General features: G+C 39.8%; 1 protein-coding gene across 1 annotated transcript in view; it reads right to left on the bottom strand.

Moving 5' to 3' along the window:
- CHODL (chondrolectin) overlaps positions 1–8,357 on the bottom strand; it is a 31,446-nt gene extending 23,089 nt beyond the window's left edge. Inside the window, exon 1 of the mRNA XM_053456847.1 lies at positions 8,058–8,357. Within this exon, the coding sequence (XP_053312822.1) occupies positions 8,058–8,148 (91 nt within the window). The 5' untranslated portion in view covers positions 8,149–8,357. The remainder of the gene's footprint in view (positions 1–8,057) is intronic.
- Positions 8,358–10,808: the final 2,451 nt, after the last annotated feature.

The raw sequence follows: 10,808 nt of genomic DNA on the forward strand, positions 1-10,808 counted from the left end.
CTAGAGCCTTCAACGCTGATGGACTCTCCTCTTCAGTTCACCTCAAAGTTTTTCTATGGGGTTCAAGTCGGAACTGGGATGGTCATGGTAGGACCTTGATTTTATGGTCAGTAGACCATTTTTGTGTTGATTTGATGTATAAGGCAAAAGGTGATCATTGTTGACCTTATTTGCATGCGCCTACCCAGAATCCCTTGTGGTTGTTGCAGCTCCATGAGATTTCTGAGGGAAAAAACAAGCCTTCTGGCTTGTCTGGTGGATGTAGATTAGTGCTTAATAATACTTTTCCCACCACCAAAAGTTTCTGGTAGAATTATATTTTTTATACAGATTTTTTTAAAAGAAAAAAAAACGTTTCTTTTACAATTATATTTTTTAAGAAAATAAGTGTTTATTGTCCCCTAAAATTTGGTGTAAGCTCCTCATTATTTGACTCACAAAAACCTAAACACAAAACAAATAGTACCCCAACCTGAAGGAAGCTGTAATAGAGAAACAATGAGCAGCCAAGGAACACATCTTAAAGTCTAATACTTTACATCTACCCATTATTGGACGTGCAGCTTCTATAAATCAGCTGAAAAGCATAAAACCATTTATAGCGTCTAACGCTGGCAGCCATACCTGCAATAGCAATCATTACTAATACTTCTAATGGTTCCATCGTTTTATGGGCCAGAGAATAACTGCAAATCATGATTTTGCTGTTTAAAGAAAGACATGTCCCAGTATATAGCTATATGCAGGCCCAGACTGGCCATCGGGCACACCGGGCATTTTCCCGGTGGGCCGGGCGGCCCAGGGGCGGATTGACGTAGGGGCTGATGGAGCTGCAGCTCCAGGCCACTACCTTAAAATAGGCTCAGTCAGGACCGGACTGACTGGGCCTATGCAGCCGCATTAACGCAGGGCATACCTGCCCCTTAAGCCCGCAGCAACTGCGACCGGGTCCGCCACTCTAGGGGGCCGGGGAGCCCCAACCAGGGCCGGCCTTAGGGGTGCGCGGCTGTACAGGGCTTAAATTAAAACATCGGGGCGGGGTTTGTTTACTTTATTTAACATCCGTCATGTTAAATAAAGTTTGTTTAACTTTATTTAACATGGAGGATGTTAAATAAAGTTAAAAAAAACAAAAACCCGATGTTTTAATTTATGCCCTGTGCGGCCGCGCACCCCTAAGGCCGGCCCTGGCTATATGTACCTGTCATCAATCCAAATATCTATCTATCTGCAGATATTATGGTAAATGATCACTGCCTTCCAAAGCCTACCATGGGCATCGGTTAACCACTCGCCTATCCAAAACCTTTTCGCAAATGCATCTGGAGTTTAATGCTACAGACAAATGGGCATAGGTAGGAAGAACTTGTCAGGGCCGCCACCTGGAGCTCTCCTTCTTCTGAGGGAGTGACTTTGGGTGGAGATGGGAAAACAATGTTGAATTAAAGTGGGAGGGGGAGTGGGTGGGGGAGTGAGTGGGGGAGTAGGTGGGGGAGTAGGTGTGGCTAAATGCAGCTCTTCTGCCAGAAGAAAGATGAAAGTAAACCTGGAGACCCAGGGAAGCAGCTCTTCATCAGCAGACTCTGGGACAACATCGGAGGATTCACAGGTATGGTAGTAGATGTGGCCAAGGATGATACAATTATAGGGACCAGTCTTGCAATTCTTTGCTTTTATCATAAAGCGTCAGCTTCTATTTATGTCCAGGCTACAAAGATTTAAAACAGGAACATTATATCTGAAAAAGAGACGTTTACGCTCCCAAAAAGCTGATGGAGCTGTACATCTTTTTTGGTTCTGTCCCAATAAAAGTTATCAACTTTAACTAAAGACTCCATTTTCTCTACCGCCTATGTGGCTACATCCATTTCTCTTATCAAAGGGAAGCTCTTACATCTATGATAAAATCACATTGGATCCAGCACTGGGGAAAAATATGTTTTTATTATTATTAAACGTTCCATTTAAAGATACTTTGATCAATCTTTGAATACAGCTCCAACATTACTTCTGTAATGTAACAGATCAGCTTTAATTTTATGTATTCTTCACCATTCTTGAAATGTTTTTCTTTATAAATCTTTTATGTACACGAGCCTGTATATACACAATGCACACTGTTGGCAGATTTCTCTTCTTGTTTCTTGTACTCTTTGAAATGTGTTTCCTTGAACTGTGTATTTGGTATTAACAGTGTTACTATTACAAACCGAACGAGACACCCAGGTTAAATCTCAATGCCCCTGTCGTTATACTGGCTGCATTAAGCAACAGGATTGAAATTGCTTGTATATACTGGCTTTAAAAAATGAAAACAGAATGCAGTAAACAGGCGTCATTAAGGCATAATGGCTATGATTAATACACTGGTTGTTAAATGGTAACAAGATTAGCTTGCATTTTTCTTGCCCAATATATACTTAAAGTAATTGCATTTCTACAAAATGCATTATCATCACTTCTCGTTCTTTATGATGTCATGGGGCAGCACTGCAGCCTAAGAAGTCTCCAGATTTACATGATTGTTGCCTACTGGAAACTGCAAACATTGTTTAATTGAAACCACCAGATTTATTCTCTCTGTGTATTATAAAGAAAGGCAAGCAGATGCAAAGCATGCAGTACATGAATCAAATGCTGTTTGAAAGCAAGAAACAAAATCAATGTTACCGAGCTAAGATTTAACTAAAATCTGGCCCAGATTAGATATTATAAACAAATGTGATTACTCAGTAGTAGGCTGTCTCTTAAAGGGGAAGTATACTGTGGATAGATAGATTAGATAGATAGATAGATAGATAGATAGATAGATAGATAGATGATAGATAGATAGATAGATAGATAGATAGATAGATAGATAGATAGATAGATAGATAGATAAAGAGGGAAAAGACATGGACTACCTACAGAGTCCAAAACGAGATACCCTTGTACCATTTTAATTATCAACCAAAAAACAACCTCACTGCACCAGTCGGGTTGGCCATAGTAATACATGGGCATTCTGGGAAGATGACGCCTTGCTCAGGCCTAAACTCCCTTCCTGCACCACCCGGCAGTCCCTATGACAGTGAGCAGCCCCTCCTGGCACACCTGATACCCCATTAATGGTGCCCAGAGCAGGCTTTAAATTGCTTGAGAGTTTCATTTGAGTTAAAATGCAACTAAATACTACTGATTCAGCTCCTTGGTAAGCAATATAGCCATGAAAATTAGATAGGAGGCGCCAAACTTTGGCATAGTGACAGGCTAAGCAATATATGGCCATATAGTATGACGGGGTACCCAATATTTATGCCTTAGATCTGTGTTTTTTGAATGTTTTTCTCTGGATATGCACTGAATTCTTGCTTTGTTGGGTGTGCTTGTTGGTCATTATTATTCTAGCAGCAACATGGGAATCTGAATGTATTTATATGCCTTTTATGCTTTTTTAGGTTGTTTGCTCCCCTATTTTGTATATGTTTTGTGCTGCGAGAGTGAAGCAGTAGATATCTGATATGTCAAACGTATCTCTACGAAGCAAGGAACTCGGCGGGAAAAGAGAGTTTCCACACACAATATGGGGGCCCCACAGCAGTAAGCTGCAGGTCCGCATTAGGTGCCCGCTGGGCCCCATAGACATCAGCATGGCCCCAGTGGTGCTCGACCGGCCGCTGGTAGGCCAGTTGGGCCCTGTGATCTGGTGGGATGTTGCCACATCCGGGAATTCTCCAGGTTCTCCTTGCCAAATTGAAGATGCAGTTATAATCACAAAAAATGGTCCAAACTGGGGTCTAACCAGTGGCGGAACTACCGGGGTCGCAGGGGTCGCGACCGAGCCCTGGAGTTCTGCCAGTCAGGGGGGGCCCAAGGGGTGCCGAGCGGTTGCTGAAAACGACCGCTCGGCAACTCTTGGGCCCCCCTGACTGACAGAAATCCAGGATGCCGCTGCTGCCGCCTTCGTCGCCGCCGTCGCCACGCTGCCCAGAGTGCAGTGTTGGGAGCGTGAGGCGTTTGTCTCGGGAGCCGGCGCTTCACGCTGAACGCCGGCATATGACGTCATATGCCGGCGCTCAGCAGTGAAGCGCCGGCACCCGGTGGGGGGGCCCTTAACAGATTCTCGCACCGGGGCCCTGAGGTTTCTAGTTACGCCCCTGGGTCTAACTCTGAAACAATATGGCTCATATTATGGCATTATGGCTATTCCTATACGGATCTGTTCACCAAAATGAGGGTCGTGAATGAAATTCCTTCACTTTACATTATAAAGGTCCAACCTCTGGTCAGCCTCTGCTGCAGGAAAAGCTTGACTGTCCCTGTATAATTCATAACTAGATCAGTAAGATGTATCCACCCATTAAATTATACATTGTGCATGGTCAGCTAAGCCCTTTTTGTTAGATAAAATCATGTTGACCCTTAATGGACAGTGACGTTAGGGAGTTGAAAACACTAAAACTCTTCTGAAAACTGTCCTTCCAGTGAATAAACTCATTATAGCGATTAAATGTTAAGGCTTATCTTGGTAGGTGGGACCCCATAAGTCATTCTTCTACCCATCCCATCAAGTAAGGAGGGTTTTAGTACAAATACCAATCTTATATTAATCTGTAAATACTATGACATAATTGCATTTAGCTCCACATCAATTTATGTTCCAGTTTAATAAACAATTATCTAGTAATTTCTGATATTAAATTGCTATTAACTCATTATGACATAATAAATAGTGTTGGTTTATTGGTTTATTGATATATGCCATTTTGCTAACTTAAATAATAAAAAGCATGGATCACCAAATTCAATCTTATACTTACTTACCCTGCTTCTTAGAAAATGAAAAAAGTAAAGAAAATCTCTCTATATTTAGAGGCACTTTTGGATTAAGGTTAGTAATTGGAAATCTGTGTCATCCTTTATCTAAAAAAATAACTTTATCACTTTGCGTATGTGAGATTCAATCAAAGTCTGTATTCATATTGGTGTCCCTTGCAAAAGTTTTTAAGCTCCCCTAACAGTATCAAGTGTTGAACACAACATACTGAGTTGAACTGTTTGACAGACGCAGTATGGCTTTCATTATGGAACTTCACCAAATGACTGCAGCCAAAGTATAGCAATGATTTCTATCCAGGATGAGACACCTGAAGCCAATTGGGCTATTGAAATGACATCAGGTTCCCTTCTCTGCAGAGTTTCTTTAAACAACTAGTCCTATCTGGTCTCAGCCCACAGCATCTCATATCTGTTGGCAGGAAGGTTCTCCGTTAATAACTCAGTTCAACCCACACAACGGAGATATATAGTTCTGTTTTACTCTATGCGGCTCTCTCCAAATTCTAAACCTTAAAGGGTAATAGGGTTGAGGAACGTTTTGACCTTGGTGTTAGTTGGACTACGTTGGTCATCTTTTCCGGGTAAAGTGCTGCCCTGCGGAGTAACGGAGTAAAGGATTCCCCTCCATGAGTTTATAAACCCTACACACAGTATGGGGCAGCACTTTACCTGTGCTGGTCAGCAATATGTGAAAGTGATATGTATCATTGCTAAAAAAGTTTTTCAAAACTATGCAAAACTATGTATTGCTTACAATTTGGAGATACTCTTAGGGGTTAGGGGAATTTAAACATGTATGGGAAAGGCTTATGGCTGAATCTAAAACATGACCAAAGACTGATTACGGTTTGATTCTTTACATTCAGAAAAAAGGGGCAGACTAGATGCGCTGAACATGTCTTGTTCTAATTCTATATTTCTCTACTCCGGGCCCACATGTCCTCAATGTAACTTTTAGAGCACTTGGGTACTCAATAGGATCAATACTTTATACTTACAAAAGTTGTGTTTGGTGGGTTTGAGATTACATGGATGACCTCATATCAAACTTAAGAACTGTTTGTAAAGTAGTAAAAGTCAGCTCATTATTATAGCGGTTGGATCACATAATTAACATACATATTTAATACAGCATATGAACTTAGTTGTACTACAACTCTCATCACTGTAGATAGTGTTTGAGTTGCAATGTAATACTTGTGTGTCACATAGAATGTGTGACCAACATTTTTTATGTTTTTTCTCATAATTAGTTTTTTTTTTAAAGACAAAAAAGAGACTATTTGTTACAGATTTGTGATTCTTTTTTTAAAAAGTATAAGCCTCCCTCTATCTTTCTTCCTTTGAATTGACTAAAAGTCCCATAATCCTATGTCAGTCTGAGGATCATTAGATGGATATCCTCAGCATGTACTTTTACCAGTTCTCCAAATAGAAGAGTTTGGTCAAGTAACATCTGCAAAGACTCATCCAAATGATTTAGAATGATGGCCGAAGATCATTACTGCAGCTACTTTTGTAAGCGAAAACCTCTATTCACCTATACATTATGCATGCAGCATTGTGAGCTTGCCAAATTTATTTTAAAATTGGATCTGACATCAGTCTTCAGTCATTCCTCATTACACAGTTTAATAATTAATACATTTCAATATAACAGTATTTCATTAAATTCTTATTATCTCATTGTTTAGTCCAATAAAAAAAATTTGTAAAGTAGTATAAAAAAATGCACTAAAGTGCAAAACAAATGCATGGTATTTTTTTTAAAAAAAAATGACAAAAACATAAAAAAGTACCGGTAACATTTCAGCTTGAACAGTGTATAACGCAAGCCCCATAAGATAAATGATCTTATTTTTGCACATGTTCTAAACACTGTCTGATTCATTAATATTTTTAAAAAAGAACTGATATTGTTCATTCCTAGGAAGAAATTCAGTTACAGAATCCGCTAGAAACTGTTCTAATTCAAATGTCAAGTTTAGAATGGGAACGCATGCTCAGTCTTATTGGGCTTTTCCACAGGTGCTGAAAGAGTTAATTTACTTTCGCAATTCCATCAGTCATAGGATACCTGGAACATAGTTTCTTTTTTATTTCCTTCTGCAAACAGATTACACATTCTGATGTGTTTTTTAGATATAGAACACAGTTTTACCCCCCCCCCCCAAACACTCGGATGTTTGAGGATTGTAGAATGGATTATACAAATGTTCTACTATGATCATTATCTCAAAGGGTTAAATCATTCTAGTCCATTTTAATGCTTTTAAGTTGGGTCTGGTAAACTGATCATGTGATGCTACAGACATTGGTAAGTACTTGGTATTACCTGGCATGACAACTTGCATAGGGGCTTTTTATATTGTCCTCTTAATAATTGCATGTTATTAGTCTCGTTAACGTGTCATAGGCAGAATTCACGCTCGTCTAGAAGTCAGGATTCAGAGAATGACAGGCATAAAGTAAACATGATAAAAAGGATAATTGTGGTTTAGTAACGATGCTGCTTAACAGACTCCAGGTCTCTGAAGATACACAGAAAGACCCCCTCCCCCACATGTTACTTTTGTGTTTTTTTCACTTTACAGTGATATTTTACTTTATGAATTCTATACTATGTCGCACAAATCCCACAGTTAACTGAATTGTATCTTGTAGTCTTTACATTGTTCTTTATCTTTCTACGCTAAGAAAAAAAAAATCCACGTGGCTTCTCAACATCTGCTGTTATCATGAAAACTTTGTAACCAGTTCAGTGAGCATAAACCTGACCCTTATGTATAAAATCAAATGAAGGAGAAGATAATGGACCAAATACAATTATAAAACAACAACGACAATATACATCACTCATTAGTTTTTTTTTTCCAGGACACATATACATTTCACATGTTGCTCAGTCTGATCAGCCCATAAAAAGTGCTGCTCAGCAATAGGTGGGACAACGTATAAACTCACAGAAGGGAATCAGTTAATTATTTATACACCCCATGTCCTACAGGATAATCATTGTGCTGGTCGGCAACCGGACAAATACATGTCATGAAAAAAATGGATAATGTTATCAATCGACTCACCCCCCCCTCCCCAACAACATCTAGCAGTGTTATATATGTTATATATTATATATGTTATATATGCCATAAGGAAAATGTCACCACGTGCACCGGACTATAGTTTTTAAAGTTCTAAAGCCAACTTTGGCTCGGTGTAGCCCACTTTGTTATACTCACCACTCAAGAAGCGCATGGCATGACTGGTACGTGCCAACAGGATTGCCACGAGACTTGCTAGAAGCATATTGGAGTACAGAATCAGACACATAATAAACCCAATTAAAAAACAGAGCTTGGAATACACAGACCCAGGATTTAAAAAAGCTGATTTAGCAAAAAAACAAAATAAGTTGGATGAATAGTATAATGTGTCTCCCGAGTCCTGATTCTGTTAGAATTGAAAGCAAGTCTTGATTTGACACATATTTGTCTTTTCCTCCTCTTCCTTGCGAATGTTCACTTGCTTTAGTGAGTCATGTTAAGCACAGCCTGCTCTGTGTTAATGAATGATGCGTCTGAGTGCTTGAAGTATTCAGCAGAACCAGCTCCATCCCAAAGCTATTGATTTCTCAGTGCTCCATTCTGAAGCAGCCAATCCGAAGACTGCTGGTTTATGTAACAGACCAGTAACAGGTCACTGTGGGAACCGTAGACCTGGCATATCCACTATATACAAAAAAAAAAAAGCAGATTGGCAGAACTGTCCTCATTCTTCAACCTATTTTGCTTTTTTTTAATACAGGAAATATTTCTCTGTCAAAAAGTAATATTCTTTATTTAGTATCGTAAGATTAAAAGTCATGTTAAAAAAAAACAACATTATGTGATTTCTTTTTACGCCAGTTTGTTGTTTTCTAAATGAATATTGTGCTATTTTTTATAGAAGAAATTACTGGAAAAGCATCAGTGCCAGAATTGCCGTGGAGCAAAAGCTTGAAAACAACGACAAAACCTAATCAACTGAAAAAATAAATAGGAGAGTATATTTCATATGTAAAGTTACGCAAATGATTATTTTGTTTTATATAGCACCATCATATTCCACAGCACTGTACAAAAGGGGTTAACGACAGATATAACAAGTAGGGCATAACATAACAAATTGGACATACAGAAACAAAATGCTCTAAGGAACTTGCAATGTATGACATTGTATCATTTTATACTTTTTAACCCTTATCATACCATGTGTTCCAAAGAAATAATTTGCATAGCACATGAGCTTGATGTGTCACAAATGTTCTACTCTGCGAATATCCACATGAGCTTTATATACAAACTGTCGCTTTTAACCCCCTTAAGGACAATGGGCAGTCCCTAAACCCATTGAAAACAATGCATTTTGTCATTAAGGGGTTAAATATTTTCCCGCTGGCAAAAAATATATATTTCTATGTTAAGTAACCTGAAGTTAGAAAGTTAAAAAGGGTTAACAGACAATACACAGGCATTTAGATGAGCTCATTAGGTTCATTGTCCATGATGACCATGGTGAAAGATGCGTGTGTGCAAAGAACTGTCACAAGAACATGCACCTGCAGCATTTAGATATTCAGAAGTCCCAGGCACCTGACATCTCTGTGAATGGAGACAGACTCATTACGACTTCCTTTAACAAGCTGAAGTACAAATGAATCATAGAGAAACCGACAGAAGCAGAACAGCTTAGAAAGCAACATATAAGTCACGTGTATTTCCTCTGTATAGCATAATTTAAGGCTAACAATATTCTTCATTTTCAGTCAATTTTGTCAAAAGTTCTAGCATTCTCTAATGATGACGTTCAAAGATTTTTGGATGCGTTCACTAAGATCCTAGTTGGCTCGAGATATTTTTTTTCGACATCTCGGACTGTTCACTAAGGGTTTGTGAGCATCACAAACATTGATCATTTTCTCAAGTTGTGCAACAGAAAATCGTGAAGCCACCCAAAAATCTCAGCCTTGACATGCCTAGCCTTTTTTACAGTCTGCTGATATCATGCAAGTGCCTATATGTAGGAATAGCACGGCATCTTGCATACAGACCAGAAGATCTACGTTTCTTAAGGCAGAAACTGCCCATAAATGATATCAATATATCAAATCTGTCCAGACCCCATCATCAGTGACCCATGAAGATCATCCAAGCAGGGTATCTTTACAGGATGCCAGATATTTCTAAGTAGACAGGCGGGAAGAGGGAGGTCGCTCTCTGGCCAGACCTTACCTAGAGTATCTTTCTGGAGACCTCATTGGAGGGAGTTCAGAGTAGGCTGTCTATAATAGTAAATGGTTTGCAGGATAAAAATTATCAGGAAAGACTAAGGGATCTTAATCGCAGACCCTGATCTTAAATAGAGGCAGGGGGTTTATTTTATAAGTTGCGGAGTGAACAGGTCTGGGTTAAGGTGCAGTTGCTCTGAGATCTGTAAGAGTTTTCTCTTAACCCTTTCCCGTCCGCAACCCCCATCACAGGGATGGTTAAAAGTCCCCTGATTCTGTCACAAGAAGAAGTTTGGTATTGCTTAGATGCTATGTTTTCTGAATAAACCCCATTTGTGCTCCATTGTGCTCCTGCACAGGGGGCCGGCCCTACCATGGAGGCACTTTTGAAGAGGCGGCACTTTGCCGCCCCAAGCGCTTTTTTTTTTTTTTTGAAGCTTATCAAGTTTTCAGTACCCGCTCGGCGCCCCTCTCCTCAGTCTGTAATGCTGAGCGCCGGAATATGACGCCATTTCCGGCGCTCAGCAGTAAAGCAGCGCGCATCGTGGCAGAGCAGGGAGACTCGCCACAGGACTGCTGAAAGGTAAGTGAAGTACAAAGGGGGGGATAGGGTAGATAATAGGGAGGGAGGGGGAGATAATGAGAAGGTAGGGAGAAGAAGGGTAGATAATGAGCGGGCAGGGGGGGCATTTCAAACTTTGCCCCAGGCGGCATTATGTCTTGG

The sequence above is a fragment of the Spea bombifrons genome, chromosome 2, assembly GCF_027358695.1.
Source record: "Spea bombifrons isolate aSpeBom1 chromosome 2, aSpeBom1.2.pri, whole genome shotgun sequence".
Taxonomy (NCBI): domain Eukaryota; kingdom Metazoa; phylum Chordata; class Amphibia; order Anura; family Pelobatidae; genus Spea; species Spea bombifrons.